The 19,389-nt window shown below is 51.8% G+C and overlaps 1 protein-coding gene across 13 annotated transcripts in view; it reads right to left on the bottom strand.

Annotated features, from left to right (window-relative positions):
- Positions 1-19,389, bottom strand: part of SCMH1 (Scm polycomb group protein homolog 1) — an 81,466-nt gene that overhangs the window by 37,422 nt on the left and 24,655 nt on the right. For 12 of the 13 annotated variants that reach the window (XM_054223664.1, XM_054223657.1, XM_054223667.1 and 9 more), the window contains 5 exons: positions 17,711-17,779; positions 11,755-11,825; positions 10,742-10,976; positions 7,228-7,316; positions 5,101-5,344 (listed from right to left, as the gene is read on the bottom strand). In XM_054223664.1, the coding sequence (XP_054079639.1) occupies positions 5,101-5,344; positions 7,228-7,316; positions 10,742-10,976; positions 11,755-11,825; positions 17,711-17,779 (708 nt within the window). The remainder of the gene's footprint in view (positions 1-5,100; positions 5,345-7,227; positions 7,317-10,741; positions 10,977-11,754; positions 11,826-17,710; positions 17,780-19,389) is intronic. The other variant, XM_054223665.1, reaches the window with a different exon arrangement.

Here is a 19,389-nt window from a genome sequence, read left to right as displayed (position 1 = left end):
GAGGAAGGGGGAACGATCGGGGTGATGGCGTTTGTCTTCCCCAGTCACCATTAGGTGGGACGGAGCCCGGCTTTCCTGGGCTCCATCCAGGATGGTCGAACACCTGCCTGGGGGAAGGAGGGAATAAATGCCTGGCTTTGCCTTGTGCCTGCACCTTTTGCTTTACCATTAAACTGTCTGGATCTCAACCCACCAGTTTTCACACTTTTACCCTTCCAATTCTCTCCCTCATTCTGCTGGGGGGGGCGAGCGAGCGGCTGGTGGGGGCTCAGCTGCCCAGCGGGACAACCCACGACAGCTGACCTACATATTTTACTCCTTCAGTCTCTGCTTTCCTCCCAAATTACATCTCTACCTAACACCGCTGCAGTGCACAGACTCGTACACTGCTTATAAATGTCACAACTTAATGTAAACCTTGAAGCTCACCTTGACCAGTACCAGCTACCTCCTGCCCCGTATCTACTACTGCGTCAGTTGAGTCCCTGCCTGACTCAAAGGGAAGGCATGCAGGCCTGGCAGGTGGGAATACTTCCTTCCCTACCAACACACCTTCAGGGTCTTCTGTTGAAAAAGTCCGTGTTGTTAGTAATGGGCTCGCAGTGTCTCTCAGCCTTGCTTTCGTGTGCTGCAGTACATAAAGATGGGGAAACACCGTTGTCCTCAGCTGGGCTTGATGCCCCGTGCAACCTTAGTTCAGCTCTTTTATGTATCTCTGCTGTGATAGGTTAATATTTCTCAATCAGTATTTCTCTAGGATGACTGCTTGACTCAGTAAGAATGGATGTGCAAACAGCTCTTCTGGAAACAGCAAAAAAAAGCTGGTTTCTAAAACTCTGAAGTAACCCCACAAGTCACAAGCCCCTTCTGTGCAAGAAAACGGCAAACCCCACCATTAACCCAGCCTGCCCTCGGAGCAGAGCTCAGCGCGGCCACCCAGCACTTTGTTTCATGGACACTCCATCTCACCTTAGACTCCTGAAAGCCCAGGATATGCGTTTAAGGGTAAAAGAGCTTGTGAACAGATATATGAATCGTAGAATCATAGAATCTTCATGGTTGGAAAAGACCTTTGAGATCATCAAGTCCAACCATACACACACAAAAACCCCCAAACCCCTACAGTCTCTGCCACTAGAGCATGCCCTGAAGTGCCAAATCTAGATGTTTCTTAAATCCCTCTAGGGATGGTGACTCAACCCCCTCCCTGGGCAGGCTGTCCCAGTGCCTGACCACTCTTGCAGTAAAGTCATTCTTCCTAATATCTAATCTAAACCTCCCCTGCCGCAGCTTCAGACCATTTCCTCTGGTCCTGTCATTATTCACCTGGGAGAAGAGGCCAACCCCCACCTCTCTGCACCCTCCTTTCAGGTAGTTGTAGAGGGCAATGAGGTCTCCCCTCAGCCTCCTCTTCTCCAAGCTAAACATGCCCAGCTCCCTCAGCCTCTCCTCATATGCCCTGGTCTCCAGGCCCCTCACCAGCCTGGTAGCTCTCCTCTGGACACGCTCCAGCACCTCAATGTCCCTCTTGTACAGAGGGGCCCAGAACTGAACACAGCACTTGAGGTGAGGCCTCACCAGTGCCCAGTACAGAGGCACCATCACTTCCCTGCTCCTGCTGGCCACGCTATTCCGGATACAAGCCAGAATGCTGTTGGCCTTCTTGGCCACCTGGGCACACTGCTGGCTCATGCTAAGCTGGCCGTCCACCAGCCCCCCCAGGTCCTTTTCTGCTGGGCAGCTTTCCAGCCACTCTTCCCCAAGCCTGTGGTGTTGCTTGGGGTTGTTGTGACCGAAATGCAGGACCCGGCACTTGGCCTTATTAAACCTCATACAGTTGGCCTTGGCCCATTGATCCAGCCTGTCCAGGTCCCTCTGGAGAGCCTTCCTACCATCAAGCAGATCAACGCTCCCACCTAGTTCGGTGTCATCTGCAAATTTACTGAGGGTGCACTCAATCCCCTCATCCAGATCATTGATAAAGATATTAAACAAAAAGCCATATAGGATGCTGTACACTATGTGTGAGGAGTGGAGCGGGCATTCCTGCCCAAGAGACAACCCCGGCAGTGCCCCGCTGGCACGGGTGGGAAGCTGGAGGAAGTTTGCTGTACCCCGCTCCGTTTGGGACAGTCACGGGGACCTGCCTCCCCCGGCTGCCACCCAGCTGGTGTGGAGAAACCGCGGATGCACAGGATGAGCTCTGCCACATTCCACCTTGCTCTTGTGAGCCCAGCAGAGCCGACCTCCAACCCCAGCCCGCAGGCTGCGGCGGAGCTGAGAGGATCAGCAGCCCCCTGGGGCTACGTCTCCCCTGCAGCGTGTGTTGATTTGAACCCCCCAGCTCCAAGCTGTGCTACATCGAGAGAGGAGCTCCAGGAGACACCCGGGAGCCTGCAGCCATCTGGCTGGCGGCCGTGGCGGAGCTCTCCCAGCAGGCCACCACACAGACAGCACATCCTGACAGCGATGCAATTACCAACCTGGCGCGCAGAGAGCCGTTCCTCCTCATCGCTTGACCTCCCTTTCCTCCCTTCACACACATGCCCCCTTGAAAGCTCCCCTCGGCATGGCTGGACGGGCCCCAGCTCCACCAGCACCCTGCCTGGCCGCCCCAGCTAAGCAAACACTGGTGGGAGTGGGAGGCCCCAGAGCAGGAGAGGGAATACGCCTGGGAGAAGACCCGCACTCCTCCACCTCTGCTGGCAGCCAGCAGAAGGGACAGATTAGAGCTGAATTAAGTTACCAGCATTAAATAAACATGCCTGGCCTCTTTGAAGTTCTGCTCCCCTTGAACATGAGCTCATTTCACGAGGCCTCTTTTCGCTCAGCCCCAGGAAGCCATCAGTCTCGATGGAGTTAACTCTTTGCAGGACTTCTCAGCTCCCCCAGGCATCTCTCCCCGCTGGCACCCATGGGCTCAGGGTAAAACGGTCAGTCTGGTGTGTGAGCAGAGCCCGGTATAACCATGGTTAACACTGACCTCCTGCACATCTCCCTGGGTCTCCCTGATTTAAGGGGAATTCCCACTAGGAAAGGGCAGCTCCCTGACTGCACCGCATGGTCCTGCAGGCTCCAAGCTGGCACACCAGGAAGCTTTTTTGCAGCTGAAGGAAAGGGGGATCCCTCTGTGGTGAAGCATCCTCCAGCCCTGCCAAGAGCAGCACTCTCAGGTCCTGGGAGGACTGCGCTCAACCGTCCTCCAAAGCAAGACTGAGGAGTAAAGGAACAAGGGAGGAATTTAATTACAGAGGAGGAAAGTTCCCAGCGCTCCCTTATTTTAGTTTAATCCCAGAAAGTGGAAATTGGAAAGTCTGGGGCAGGAAAGGGAGGGGGTAGCCACAGAGAGGAAAGTAAAACACCACAGAGACAAGGCTGATCCTGACTCCGTGGTGTTTCTGCATGGCTCATGCAACCTCTGCCAACCCCGCTCTTGCTCCAGTACTTGAAAAACACCGCAAAGAGAGCAGAAATCTGTCTGAGAGCAAGGGCTACCTCGGCCCGGGAGCGGGGAGACATGACTTTTGAGGTTCACTACTTCTGTACCTGAGCGGGAAGTGCAGAATCATTGCCGATGGAGCCAATGTGAGAGGGAGAGCCTGTCACTGCTGCCTGCCAAGGGGGGAAGCAAATGCTTCTCAAGATGTCTCCAAATTACCACCGTGTCCCCCACATGACGGGGCATTATTTCTGGATGCTCTGCTTGCTCACAGCTTCCCCCCTGGCACAGGGAGGCTGGAGCAGAACAGGGCTGCCAGCACCGGGTGCCAAGGTCAGACGGAGGTTCCCACTTCTCCAGGGAAGGTGGCTTCCACCTTGCTCCTGGAAGCTCCCACCCCCAGTTTACTGCCAGGAAAGCTCCCACGCAGCACAAACATGCCTTTAGCCACTCATGCAGTACCTGAGAAGGACCTTGGAGATGCTGGGCAAGAGCCTCTGACTCCAGGGCAATGCTGGAGAGATCAGCCACCAGCCGGCAGGTCCCCAGCAGCTCCGCGAAGCCTGCAAGGCGGCAGTGGGCAGGACGCAAACAAACAGCAGGAAGCAAGGGAGAGGCTGAGAACATCAAGGCCGAATGCAGAAATCCAAGATAAACAGTGAGAGTGCCTTTCAGTTCCCAACCATAACAGAAATCATCTCCAGCCGAGGGGAGCCCACAGCTTGGCTCGCAGACAGGCCATGCGAGGTGACCTTGGGCAATCCACCCCGACACCAACCGAGCAGCACGGGGGACAGAAACGGTTCACATCAAGGGATGGCGGGAAAGCGCCAGCCTGATGGGTTAGCACAGACAGACCCAGGATTTTCGAGAGAAACAGTCTCATCAGAGAAATGCTCCAGTAGAAATGCTTCAGCTCCAGTAGAGAGGTTGCTCTCCTACTTCTCATGTCACCTACAGGTGCGTACTGGACTTGCCAGACAGCAAATGCCAGAGGGACTTGCATGAGGACAATGACAGCTCCCCTGGTCCTAAATACAACTGCAATACCAGCAAGCTAGAGACACATCTGAAAATCTCCACAGCCAATGCTCGGACCTTTGCAAGGCAGCAAGTTTCCCGATACCATTCCTACCCAACCATCACGGCTCAAGGAACAAGGCAGGTACGACCTGATTCAGACCTGCTTTTTCCATGTTCAGAGCAGAGATCGCAGCATAAGGCAGCGCAAGGTAACTGTCAGGAGTACAAACAGGCGCAGTCCTGCAACTTAATAATTCTCGTTATTCCCTTATTACATTCACAAATAGCCCAGTCCCCCCTGTGAAAAAGTCCCTAGGAATGTGTCTTCCAGAGACACAGGAAAGACTCCAAGGAAATTCCTGAAGAGAAGCAGACCTCAGCAATGTCGTACAGCACCACCGTCCTTCCAGAGAGCCATCATCCTGCCCATATTTACGGGTGGCTGTTTCTTAGCGCCTTGACGCCAGGCTGTTACGCCGCTAATAGGTACGATCATCTGCACCTTTACCACACGTGAAGCACAGTAAGAACGCCAGACAGGGCGCCCAGGTGTCCTTGCTGCTAGCCTCTGACTGTTTTGCTGCTCTTTGAGAGCTGAGTGGAGGAGGAAGACAACTAAGCAACAACGTGGGCCTTACCTTTTGTTCCAGGAGGCTGCAGATTATCTCCAGTCAGCGAGCACCAGCCTACGGGAAAGATGTCCCGGGAATCATATCGGCACCAGTAATCGAAGGCACCTCTCCAGCCATCAAATGTTATGAGGACCTCAGAACCTCTCACCTCCCCAATGGTGGCCGGGCAGATGAAGTGAGGGTTCTTCCTGTCCACTGCCTCCAGCTTCATACCTGTCTTGAAGAAGTTTTGGGATGGAGATGGTGGTTCCTACAAGGAGAAGTTGAAAATGTGCTCAAAGAGGGTATGTCAGTGGCTCCCCAGACTAGGGCTGTCCCCTCCACCAGCAAACTCACCTCCACAAGCAGATGAAGAAGGGAGCTAGTGGGCTGGATTTGAACACCAATTAGGCGTGCCCATGCTGGCCTGGCTACGCAGCCATGTGCCCTTTAAGTCAAGAGGCAACAAAGTCCATTACTGACTGCTCTGCCATCACCCAGTTGCTGGATCCAATCCAGACAGCGCTACGTTAACACTGCGCCCTGTGACAAGTCTGTCATGCACCACAGGCATAAAATAAAGCTCCAAAGAAAAGAGCCTCCGAAGGATGCTCTCACCTTGTTATTTCAGAGCAGGAAAACCTGACATATGAGTCTCTCTCCATCATTCTTCCCCCACCTTCATCTTTGCTAGACATGTGAGAGATCTGCCATCCATCCTTATCTGGGGCTTGCTCTTCCTAGTCGTTCATATGTGAGATACGCTACAGCCACACCAGCCATCCCATACCACAGCACACACCTCTTGACTGGCTCCTGGCTCTCTCTGACTTCCCGAAGGCTGTGAGAATACAAACTATGAAATCTTACTTGCAGTGTTGCCTCACAGCGACGTTTGCACTCCTTGCAAGCTCTGGTACATTGAAAGGCTTCAGAGAGGTGCTGACTTTCATATATTGCATTCCTGACTTTGAGTAGCACCTGCAGCCCAAGTGAAAGCCAAGCACGTCTCTCACGCTCAAGCACTGAAGGCCAAGCAACTTTCTTAGTAGACCTCTGTCTGCATCTCAGCACTGCTACGACACAGCAGCAGAGGATCACAGAATCCCAGACTGGCAGGGGTGGGAAGGGACCTCTGGAGATCACCCAGTCCAACCCCCTGCCAGAGCAGGGTCACCCACAGCAGGCGGCACAGGAACGCCTCCAGGCGGGTTTGGGATGTCTCCAGAGACGGAGACTCCACCACCTCTCTGGGCAGCCTGTGCCAGGGCTCTGACACCCTCACAGCAAAGAAGTTCCTCCTCACATTTAGATGGAACTTCCTATGTTCCTGTGTTTGTGCCCGTTACCCCTTGTCTTGTCGCTGGGCACCACTGAGAAGAGCCTGGCCCCATCCTACTGACGCCCACCCTTTCAGTATTTATAAGCATTGATAAGATCCACCCTCAGCCTTCTCTTTTCCAGACTAAAAAGACCCAAATCCCTCAGCCTTTCTTCTGAGAGATGTTCCAGTCCCCTCATCATCTCCGTAGCCCTTTGCTGTCCCCTCTCCAGCAGTTCCCTGTCCTTCTTGACCCGGGGAGCCCAGAACTGGACACAGCACTCCAGTTGCGGCCTCCCCAGGGCAGAGCAGAGGGGGAGGATGACCTCCCTCAGCCTTCTGACCATGCTCTTCTTGATGGACCCCAGGGTGCCATTGGCCTTCTTGGCCGTGAGGGCCCATCACTGGCTCATGGTCATCCTGTTGTCCACCAGGACTCCCAGGTCTCCTTCCACAGAGCTGCTCTCCAGCAGGTCACCCCCAACCTGTGCTGGTGCAGGGGGTTATTCCTCCCCAGGTGCAGCACCCTGCACTTGCCCTTATTGAATTTCATTAGATTCCTCTCCGCCCAACTCTCCAGCCTGTCCAGGTCTCGCTGAATGGCGGCACGGCCTTCTGGTGTGTCAGCCACCCCTCCCAGCCTTGTGTCATCACGAAACTTGCTGAGGGTGCACTCAATCTGTCCTAGAGAAACAGCACCATGGCAAAGCTGGGCAATGATCATCTCCTCTGGGCTCAGCAGATCTCACAGGACACGCCAGCTGTGATTTTGGTGCTCCGCAGTAAAGGGGACATGCCAGAAGGATGTCTACACAAACAGTACAATAAAATACCTTGTGAAAAATCCGGACAGGAGCCATCTCTGCTCCATTCAGAGTCTTCAGAAGGAACATGGGCCAAGAGGAGGCATTCAGCCGAAAGCCTGCAGAGAAGGAAGCAGAGATGGAGACTTAAAGGCTGTGGGTGCCACTGGATTCGGCAGCACGTGCCTGCTCTGATGGGAACTTTGCAGTGGGCACACACTGACCCACACCACCCTCCTCGTCATGCTGGAGTCAGGTTTGACATTTTCCAGATACTCTGAACGCAAAACATTATGTCGTTGAAAATAAACATCTGGAAATGGAAGTCTGACTGCAATATTCACTTATCATAACGAAAGTCTGTACATTGACCGTCCAGACAGAGCGCTTTGCGCAGCGCTAGTGCTGGCAGCTGCAGTGATCCCACTACAGGGGAGACACGAATCAGCAAGTGCACATCCAGACTATGAAATTTCTTCCTCAAGAGAGAATCTCGGCTTCTGGGTGGCCTCCTCCACCTTTTAGAGTGAGCTGCAGGCAAGCAAACCTGGAGAAATAAAGAGGCTGCAACTTGGCTGGGAAACAGATTTAACCATTACAGGAAAGGATGGCAGCTTTTGGGTCAACATCATCTGTGAAAAAAGTAGAGCAATAACAGGAAGGGGCTTATGGGAAGAAAAAGCAAATTCACCCACTCTGAGTCTACGGCCCTGAGTACGACTGCACAACCGACACAAGTCTCCAGATATCACAAAACACCACCTTTCCTAAACGTGCATCTTCCTGTACAGGCAATTCCTGCTGCTCAGCTGAACACAGCATCGCGCTTTCTGTATTTGCGGTGTTTTGAAGGTAACCCTGGGACAGGACCTAGGCGGAGAGCATCCCATGAGGAGTAACATGGCAAAGTTCTGCCAGAGCTGAAATGCCAGAACTCACCCCGCTCAGGACAGGCCACCCTGCCAGCCCTGCCGCTTCATCAAAGCAGCCTGGAAACCGAACAAGCTGGCCACACATCTCAGGGGACGGGAGAGCCGAGCTCCAGAGCGGCAAAGGTAACCTTTGACGTGAATTAGCAATGGAAAGAAGGGGAGCAGCAGCAGGGGTGTACAAATGGAAAATGGTACAAGGAGCACAGAAAATCCTGTCTTCTGGGCCCTTTCACTCTGCAGGCAGAAAGGACAACTGCAGAACTAGCTTTTTGTTACCGGTCTTTATACTGGGTGCAAGAATCCCAGACTGGCAGGGGCTGGAAGGGACCTCTGCAGATCACCCAGTCCAACCCCCTGCCAGAGCAGGGTCACCCACAGCAGGTGGCACAGGAACGCCTCCAGGCGGGGTTGGAATGTCTCCAGAGACGGAGACTCCACCACCTCTCTGGGCAGCCTGTGCCAGGGCTCTGACACCCTCACAGCAAAGAAGTTCCTCCTCATGTTTAGGTGGAACTTCCCATGGTCAAGTTTGTGCCTGTTATCCCTTGTCCTGTTGCTGGGTGCCCATGAGAAGAGCCTGGCCCCATCCTCCTGACACCCACCCTTTAGCTCTTGCTGAGCATTGATGAGATCCCCTCTCAGTCCTTTGAGGAGATGGGAGAGGAGCAGAGGGAAGGGAAGGGGAAGGGGAAGGGGAAGGGGAAGGGGAAGGGGAAGGGGAAGGGGAAGGGGAAGGGACCACTCTTGTCTGGCCCAAGGTTAAGCGGGCGATACAGATCAGAGCTGGGCACACAGACTTCTTCCAGACTACAAACCCACTCCTCTGGCACTGTCAGAAATGAGTTTTGCCCTGCAACTCGATTACACTTATTGCCATCTGCTGGCAAAATCCAGACAAGGCACAGGAGGAACCATCTCTGCCAGCACTGACAGCCCGGGCAGGCTGCGCCGGAGCTGTGAGCTGCACCCTGGGACAGGGCTTCAAAGAGATGTCTGCAAATGGACTGCAGCATGCAGGAAAGTAACATTAAAAATGGTAGCTTTAATGTTAATAGCTGCAGCAGGTTTTGTCTGTAGCAATTATGAAGGGAAAGGGTATAATGAGACTTGCACACACACAGCTTCGTGTGGTGTGATGTGCCAAAACACGCACCTGCTGGCGTTTCTTCCTTCTTCAGAAGGGTCAGTCCCAAAAGTGTCACCCTTGCAATTGAGACTGTACTCCCACCAAAGCTCACAAACAGCGCTCCAAGAAAACACATGAGTAAAAATATTCCTAACTCAAGGTATCCTATTGAAGGTTTCTCACATCACTATAGATCGGCTTGATATTATTTGGGGATGTGCTAATTGTGAGAGAGGCTTATGAAAACACTTCAAAAATAATGGGCAGCAGAATGCAAAAGCAGGTTAATCTTGTTGCTTAACCAGGAAAGAAGCAGCCAATCAGCTCATCATTTGGCCAGTTTCGAAACGAAAAAAAAGATGTGTGTTTAACTTCCAGACAAGCCCGGAAGAAGTGTTCGACTGCCCAGGCTATTTATAAAGCTGTAGCCAGGCAAAATTAAATAAATAAACAGATGAAATATTGCGAGCATCCCTTCACGTGAGACAGGACTTAAATCACTGGAAACCTTTTCAGACATTATGTTTCCCCATCAGATGGTCTCCAGCTAACCTGCTATTGCCCCAAAGACACCTGGGCACAAATACACTTAGACAGCATGAATGAAAATTTAAAGGCTTTTGGAATCACAGTGTCAGGATTAGCAGCGATACAGCAGATGCCTCGGCCCTAATTGCTCTCTTGGTTATTCTCTGCATCAAGATTTACAGATCCCCAGCAAAGCACCTCCACCCAGACACCAGCACTGTGCTCAGCTCGGAGGAGCAGCGCAGGGGAAAGCGCTGATGGATGGCAGCCGTTTCATGTCAAGCACGCCTTTGAGATGACAGCGCATGCAAGCCGGATCAGAAACCTAAAGCAAAGGGCAACGGCCAGAAATGAAGCCATTGCTAGAGCTACGGGCCAGCACTGTCTGTGTGACTCTGTGTTGTCTCCCAGAAAAAAAGAACATGAATTCATTCTGTCCTTCTACAGGCAGTCACCCAGGAGAGACCATCGCAGTCGCTCTGCCTTGAACGCTGCCGCCCATACCCGTGGATCACCAGGACTTCAGGGTGCCCCTTGATTGCTTTTGTGTCCTCTGGGAAACGGAGTGACTCTGGTATTCTTTCACACGAATGGGTAGAAAATGTTTTTTTCCTTTGAGGTACACAGGGAGAATTTTGGAAGGCGTAGGAGCATGGTTAGCACGTGCTGATCCTGAGCTTGAGCTGCAAAGAGCGCAAGCAGCTCCCCTAGGTGCAAAGAGCTCTTTTATCTACACTCTTAAGGAGCTCCCTCTCCATGCCACGATGTCCATGTAGAAATACTGACCTGAGCTGGGATACATCTATTTAACAGCCCAAGCTAACAGGGCTGGTCTACACCACAGTGGCAGGCAGGGGCAGTCCATGGGTCTCTGTCCCAGGCACAGAAATATAAAAAACCCTAGGGTTTTCCCCACTGATAATGTAGGCGCTTGCTGGACAGTTGAACTTCAGCTCACCCAGTGGAGGCTGCAGCATCCCTCCATTCTTCTCACAGTTTCCTATGGGCTGGATTTCAGCAGAGTCCACCAGCCGCCAGAAATCATTCTTGTTATCGCTGCCATCGAGGCGCAGGCGGAGGCGGGCACCTGTCAGACCCACCACCGTGGCAATGCAAGTGGAGGTGGTGTTCCTGGGGTCCTGGGCTTCTAGTTTCATACTGATCTTGAATTCGTTTGCGGGTGGAGTGTATGACTGCAAAGAACAGAACAGGGACTCAGTTGGAGACAGGATTTCCAATACATGCACCACCTCAGTCACGAAGCTTTAGCCCCAATGGCATCAAAACTGATTCTACGGGAGACTGACAGCATTCTCCAAGCACAGCATGGGAGCAGACACCACAGAGCAGCAAAGAAAGCTCAGCGAGCCCTGGCAGATCTGTGACCCAGACCACTGCCTATCGGTACTACATCATCTAGGCAACTAGGCCTACCCATTTCCCTTAGCCCTCTTCTCAGAAGAATCACCCACCTGACCCAAGACCCAAACAGAAACTCCTCTGTGCTGCTGCCCCCCGTGTCGGGACCCCGGGGTGCCGTGCCAGCCCACTCTGTGTCCCCTCTGCTCAACACTATCACCTCTATGCTCCAGTACCCAGTGCCTGGGGGCTGCTATTCAAGTCACAAAAATTCAAATGAAAATCTCCTTGCTGGGCAGGATCCACCAAAACCTGGATCACCGCCTACTCAGAACATTTGCTCCAAGACGCTGCGCTCAGCAGAGAGGAAAAGCATTCTCGTGTTCCCATCCAGGGAACTCTGAAAGTTAAGTCTTCTGCACCACTCTAACAACTTGCAGCACCTGAATGTATCTTTTTTATCTTTGCTTCAGCAAACTTTGATTTCTATTACGTCTCCAAAATCCTTAAGCATCTTCCTTGCCAAAAAAGGGGCCTATTCCAGGCATAGAACTCCTGGGTCACCAATGGACCATTGCCCTTGGCCTTTCTCGTTTTCATTCACCCTCTCACCTGCTTGAAGCAATGGGCAGGAGCTGGGATGGCACATGTCTCTTTCAGGTATTTCTCCCAGGTGAAGTGACCTGAAAAGAGAAAAGAAAAGGATTTAAATAGGAACTGACAAGCAAAAAACTCCGAAAAAGAGACGTCTGGACTCCTAACGCTGGCAGTTCTCCACTTCTCACAGAGGAGGTGCTCACAGGCAACACGTTTTCATCAACCACAGAAGATTTACAACTGCAGCTGACAGGCAGAACAAAGCACGGGGCTGCCTACGGCATCTCACTGCCCCTGCGCTGCCGAGGAGGCTCTGCAAAAAATGAGGATAACAACCTACAACTTAATATAAAATACCCAGCACAGATGGGAATCCGTGGAGACCTCCAGACAACTGCCCCTTAAACACCATTCGTTAAACACTTCGCTCAGCCTGGGGATTAAGAACTAGTCACTGCGGGCTAAAAGCAGCCCAAGTCAACAGGAAACTTTGCACTGGGCTGACTTTACGATTCCCCCGTCCAGCACACACGCATCCTGCCCCACGAGCCAGCAGCTCCGAGCAGGGCCACAGCAACTGGTGGATGGGCCAGCAGTTAATTTCCTGAAGCGGACACGGAGTCCACAGCTTGGGCAGGTTGGGAGCAGGGATCCTCCAAACGAGGATTCAGCGAGCAGAGAGACTCACATCCAACACCAAAGCCCTTCGGCTGAGCGGGGACGCGCGTTTTATCCTTGCCTGCACCTTTCCCATGTACAGCAGGGAGGGTAGAAGCAATATGCCATCCAGGGAAACCTGTTATTAAATGAGGAATTAAAAGCTCTCGTGATCTGAGCAAATCATGACTTCTGCCATTTAAACCGAGCAGCTGGGAAAGGATCCTTCCAGCATGACATTAGCTTGTATTCATCTGAATGGCTCCCGGGAGACCGCTGTTTTCAAGTCATTTCAAGAGCATTGGTGGCAGCACAATTAAAGAGTCAGCTACCGCTTCCCCTATTCACGTCAAGTTTTTAATCAGTCTATTTTCAAAACAAAAGCTACATTAACAGCCATTTTAGCTACTGCAGCGTACACCACACCTCTCAAAATTCAGGCGTTAAGGTCAGCACACACTACTTTAGCTCTGCCTCACGTGCACAGAGAAGGCTTGAGGGCCCGATATTCCACTAGCTTCGAATAAATAAAAGAAACGCTGCTTTCTTCCTGCCTCCCATGCAGGTGACTAGCACACTGTTAATTATAGTGGAAATGAACAGAAAAAAATAGAGTTCTGCTGCCACACTGGCTGAATATATTTCTGTTTACAGACTCTGATAGCAGCTTTTCACTCCTCCGCGTACGCGTTTCCATCCCTTGGCACGCGTTTTCTTTTCAGCCAACACTATCTCACCGGGGTGAATGAAGAAATTCAGTAACTGACTGCAATGATGCTCTCACAAAACCAAAATTCTTTTGCTTTAATTGAAGATGTAATTTTACACTTGGTTACGTCAACGAAACTCTTCGTATGAATAATGTGTAATAAATACCCAGCCAAAGCAAACCCAGGCACTCCTGGCATGGAGATGCCTTGCTGCACCCACCCCTTTGCTCTGGTTGCTTCTCTGAGCTCATCTCAGACCGGGGTGGCCCTTGGCCATGGAGCACGGTCCATGGATGCCCACGGTGACAGCGCCGGGGCGAGGAGTGCAAGCCTCAGCCCCCGGGCCTGAGCAAGCATCCTGAAAAGGATCAGCTGCGCTTGACAGTTTTATTTTAAAATAGAAACCTACCCTCTCCTCAGCTGGTTTCAATCCCTCGCTATTAAAAGTAGTCATGGTTTTAATCCTTCCACTTTTCACTCGCTCCGAACCAAGCGAGGCCCTTCTGCTCCCTGCAGCAGCTCACGCCGCAGTCAAGATCGACGCTGCACAATCCCAGCAGGAGCAGTAAATTTCTGAGACAGCTGTGTGCCTCTAAAAATAGTGTTTGGACATGGAACTTATTTGAGATTAATTCTAGAGCCTGTTGGGACCCGACGACCATATGAAGACACACTCACAACGCTACAACTGCAGCTACTTACGACTCACGGTTCTGGTGACTTATTTTGCAAAGAGAAGCGGCAGCAGCAGAAAGACTTCTCTAAACTCTAAGAAAAGACAGAATTAAGCCTTCTTCCTTCTCTGTTCACTGTCAGCCATTTCTTTACATAAAGATGGCATGACAAGGACAATTAAAGACTGCACTGCTCTTTCAGGATTACCCTCAAACCAGGACAAAAACTGCATACTGAAATTGGGGGCTGCCACCGTTGCCTTAGCGTGAAAGGAAGCCCTGCACAGAACCTAGGGAAGTGTTTTCAGGGAATTCAGTAATCGTATTTAGCTCACGATACAATGCTTTTCAAGCAGGAATTTCAAAGTACACTTAAACTTAACCAAATATGATCAGCTTCCACATAAAAACTGCAGGAAGAATCAGAAGAAAATGGTATAACACAAAAGTTGGTGGGTTTTTTTTTTACTCTAAAGGGAGAACTGCCAATAAAATAGAAAAAAGCAGGAGGCACTTAAGGTTTATTTGAATCGGGGAGCAGAGAACACGCCCCGAGCTCTGTACTTGAGGAAGAGCACATATGGTTGAAGATGGATACATCACACTTGGCCCTCTCAACCTTAGCTCCTCCGGACCGTACCCAAATCCTCCTCACCACACGGATCCCCGCTACCTTCCAATGCTCAGCTTCAACCAGCTCCACTCCGGAGCCCGCACGCCAGGCGTGCTCTACCAGGGTGCCGAAGCTGCCGGGTGCTGGCCACTTTACAGGCTCCCTGTGTACCGAGGTTATACAGACAGAGGGAAACATTGAGAATACCTTGCTTTGTTTTCTCGTTAGCACAGACCAACTATCCTGTATTTTATATTCTCTCCATATTCTTATTCATATGAATAAATCGGATGCTTTACTGTAGAGGGACAGGACGTTTTAGTCTGCAAGATGCTCGTTTCTTATCTGGCCTGTGCAGGTGACACTGGAGAATGTTTTCTGAGTGTTGGTCAAAAACCTCTGGTGGCTTTACTCCAATTCCCAGTGAACCACTTTTTCCTTCATGAAAAACCAGCACTTCAGCTGGTCCTGAAGTGTCCTTTTTACTGGTGACAGAGCAGAAGTGTCCAAGGACAGGGCTGACTGCAGGGACTGAATCCTCTCTCATCCCGAAAAGCAAAGGGGAACATTCGCTCTCTGCTGCCCCAGCTTCCAGTACAATACGCAAAATGTCCCACCAGCCCCAAAATCACCCTCTGTTTTGCCTGGCCTCTGCCTTCTCTTCCATTCCCCCCTCCATACTCCCACAGACTGGCAGGACCATCATTTGAACGGACCGTGTTCCTCCGTATAACATACATCAGATCTTTACAGGAAGGAACGAGAGAAGGACACTTAACGAGAAACACCACGTTTTTGTAATTACATCTGTGAGCTCAACAAAAGCCAAGGACTGTAAACCTATACAACTCCCTGTAACTTGGCTGTGAAAACACCTACTAAGGGCGACTGTCTATCACTTCTGCTTGCCTCTGGGAAGCTCCTCACTGCGCGCCTGAGCCAAAGGGAGATATTACTTGCAGGCAGAGTGTCAGATTTGGGCTCTGATGTCTTAACCTTCAAAAATATTTACTACAAACAAAACACTCCACACACCCAAGGGGTCAAACTACAGTAGTTGCGAACAATGCAGCTCTGCACCCTTGTGTTTGGATTCTCATCATGTTGCATTTAATGTTGATCTTTTGCCCAGAATTTAAATGAAGACGGAGTTTCTGTTTATATCTTTAACCAAAGTCTGGTTTGGGCTCCATTAGCATTTCAGCTCCCAAGGGGTCATCAATCCAACTGAAACGATACATGTGCATTTCAGGTCACATCTGTGAAGGAGAACGTGCCCTACCCAGATCAAGGCATCCCATTAAAGTCTGCAGCCCATATGTGTGTCTGCTAACGAGCATCAAGGCAGCACATGAAAGCAGCACCGTCTGAGCCAACTCAGTATGAAAATTAGCAGAGTATCGTCTCTGCTCGCAGATCCAAAGGCGACGGTGGCCTTCCCCGACGTCTGGGCACAGTCTCCCAAGGGGTCAGCTCTCCCACCGTGACAGCAGAGCTCCTGCACGTCCTACCCACTGTAATTTCCAGGCACTTTCTCAGCCATTGATCTGACTGCACCTTCTCCGTTGGAAATGGCTACAACTGATAACATCATCCCGCTTACTTACGATCTTGCTCCGAAGAAACGCAAGAACATGCAAGCCAAAACTAAAAGATTTCAAACACCACGCCGCTGTCTGCTTTGCTTCTTCTCAGAGGTGTCACAATTCGGTATCAGCTTTGAGCAGAAATCCTTTCAGCCCGGACTACGGGGTGCTCTGTGCCAGAAAGCTGCCGCAGTTTCATGCCTCCCGCTGCATACCTGAGCTTCGGGCAGTGGTGAGCTGCTCCGAGTTTTTTGCAGGGAGTCAATTCCCGATCCCCCGCTGCCCCCCCATGCGCTTGCTGAGCAGACACATGCACATCAGCATATCCAGCGTTCCCTCCTTAGGCCAGCCAGCCCTGGGACGCGGTGAGGCGCGGAGGCTGGGGTGCTGGGTTACCATGAGCGCCGATGGGAAAGCTCACCTCTGAACTTCACAGAAAGCTTCATTTCAGGTTGGCGTTGCCACTGAACAACAGTCAGCCCTCTGACATCTGCAAATGGTGCAGAGCGTGGAGCAGTGGGGAACCTGCAATGGAGCCGCCAACACCCCGAAGGCAGACTATACACAGGCCATGTGAGCTGTGACGATGCCCCATAATGTCGTGTGGAGCTCAGCATGGGGTGACAGAGGACCCAGGACTTTCTTGGAGGTGCTAATAAACTTCCTTCTCTTGGAGAAGGTCCTTCCCAATCTGTGATCCACAGTACTTAGTGTAAGGGTAGACAAGGACAGACGAGATGCCCCAAGAGAGAATGGCAAGGGCTGATGGAGGCCCACAGTCTAATGTGCCTGAGAACCACCACCCTGAGTCTCACCTCGGGGCCCAGGATAACCATGACCCTGCAGCACAGCAGCCACTTCAGCTCTCCCAGGGGCCCTAAGAAACACAGGTGAGCCCTTCATGAAGGCAAACAAGTGTTTCCTTTTCAAAATGGCTTAACTCAGGCAATTGTTTAGCTTCCTGTCACTCTGTACTTGGTGGGAAGCGTGGACATCATCATAGTATAGGGACATGGGGAATAGAAGGGCATAAGGACATCATTATAAGTACAATATGGGCCCTAAAGTCTTTTACTAAATTCTACGAGCCTTACATAAACTTCCTAAAGCTGGAAGTCGCCTGCACATCCCCTCTGAGAGACAGCGGGAGCTGCCAGTTTTATGAAGTCAGCCTGCAGGCGCTGTGCACCGCGCAGCACACCCCATCTCCAAAGGGAGCGAGGAGCGACCCACTCCTGTGCTGCTGCCGCCAGCCCTCGCCCTGCGCTCCGCCGAGCCGGCCGGCATCGCCGCCACTGGGGTAAGGGCCAAATTCCTGCCACTGGGGAAGAGGGAGTGGTGGTCCCGCCGTGGCTCTCCTACAGCAACGAGGACTGGACTAGCCACTGCTGCGAACGTGGAAGAGGAGCTCGTGGAGGAGTAAGAGGCTCCTTATGCCCAGGACACATGTGAAAACACAGGCAGAGTCACCCCTCGGCACTCAGGGATGGGCAGTAAGAAACAGATCTGCTCAGTCCTGCCTGATTCAAAAACAAGCCAGCTCAGCTGTGTGCTTACCCTGGTGTCTTCTCAGCCATTTTTGACTGTGGTCAGAATTAAACACACGAGGAACATCCAAAAGCAGTTTTTATCTGTAAACTAATTTGGCATGCTGCAGCATCCCACGCCCAAGCAACTCAAAAAACTTTCAAGGAAAAAAAAAAATGGGAAGGGAGAGGGGAGCTCTCTTACCTTGGTACTGGGAGGGAGACTCTGACGGGCGGCCGTACTTGTGCTTTTTACCATCTTTCCAGTCTATGGCTGAGACAAGAAATAAAGCATTTGTGTCAGTGAAAGAAGCCAGCTTATCTGCTCATGTCACCTGCTTTACAGGCACCTCAGAGGAGAGGAGTGACCTCCCTGTCCTCCCTGTCACGAGCCCAGGTAACATGGGTGATTTGTCTATGGGGCATGCTGCCTTCCTCCACAGGGCTCCAGCGAAGACCTGACACGGTGTATCTGTGTTTGCATCTCAGTCTCTGCCCAGCCCTTACCAACTCATGTTCTCCCACAATGGCAAGCAATAACACAAAAAGCAGCAAACTGCTAGAGCTTCGTCATTTTAACTATGGCAGGAGAAGGCAAGGCTTGAGAGGAACAAATGCCACTAAAAACGGCACATGTGGATCTTGTATGCCGAGAAGCAGACCCTGCATCGCTCCTTATTTTATCAACTCTGGGTTATTGCAGCCAGGCTTACTCACACAAACAGCTTTGAACCTCTGCGGTGATGGGGAGGGCTTCTCCCAAAGCCTGCACAATTGCCCTTTCCACGCACAGCACCGGGTTACCACCGCGTGTCCTGTGCAGCTCGTAGGAGAGCACTGCAAGGTAGCACCAGTGCTGAAGAACATCTCATCCGAGTTGTCTTTGCTCGTGACAGCTTTGGGCCTCGGAATTGCAGAGAAATAAAGTTCCCAAGACAGCTCTGGAAAGTGATAGAGCAAGAAGCAGGGGATGCCAACGACACCAAGCTGTGTGGTGTGGTTGACACACTGGAGGGAAGGGATGCCATCCAGAAGGACCTGGAAGGTCCTTAGGAAGAAGTTCCGTTAGGAAGAAGTTCTTTACAATGAGGGTGGTGAGACACTGGCCCAGGTTGCCCAGAGAGGGGGTGGAGGCCACGTCCCTGGAGACATTCAAGGCCGGGCTGGATGAGGCTCTGAGCAACCTGATCTAGTTAAAGATGTCCCTGCTGACTGCAGGGGGTTGGACTAGATGGCCTTTAAAAGTTCCTTCCAACCCAACACATTCTATGATTCTATGATTGTATGACCAGGACAGGATTGAGAGGAAGGCCCATGCAAACCTCATAAAGTTCAGCCAGGCCAAGTGCAAGGTCCTGCACCTGGGTCATGGCAATCCCAAGCACAAATACAGGCTAAGCAGAGAATGGACTGAGAGCAGCCCTGAGGAGAAGGACTTGGGGGTGCTGGTGGACAAGAAGCTCAACATGAGCCGGCAATGTGTGCTGGCAGTGGAGAAAGCCCCTGCAGCCTGGGCTGCATCCCCAGCAGCATGGCCAGCAGGGCGAAGGAGGTGATTCTGCCCCTCTGCTCCGCTCTGGGGAGACCCCACCTGGAGTACTGTGTCCAGCTTTTGGAGTCCTCAGCACAAGAAAGACATGGACCAGAGGAGGCCATGAGGATGATCCGAGGGCTGGAGCCCCTCTGCTGTGAGGACAGGCTGAGGGAGTTGGGGGGGTTCAGCCTGGAGAAGAGAAGGCTTCGGGCAGACCTTCGAGCCCCTTCCAGTACCTGAAGGTACCTGAGAGACTGGGAAGGACTCTTTATCAGGGAGGGGAGCCATAGGATGAGGGGGAATGGTTTTAAACTGAAAGAGGGGAGGTTTAAATGGGATATGGGGAAGAA

Source organism: Rissa tridactyla, chromosome 18 (assembly GCF_028500815.1).
Source record: "Rissa tridactyla isolate bRisTri1 chromosome 18, bRisTri1.patW.cur.20221130, whole genome shotgun sequence".
NCBI lineage: Eukaryota > Metazoa > Chordata > Aves > Charadriiformes > Laridae > Rissa > Rissa tridactyla.
The sequence above is the reverse complement of the archived record's forward strand: the minus strand, read 5'-3'. Positions and strand labels throughout refer to the sequence as shown.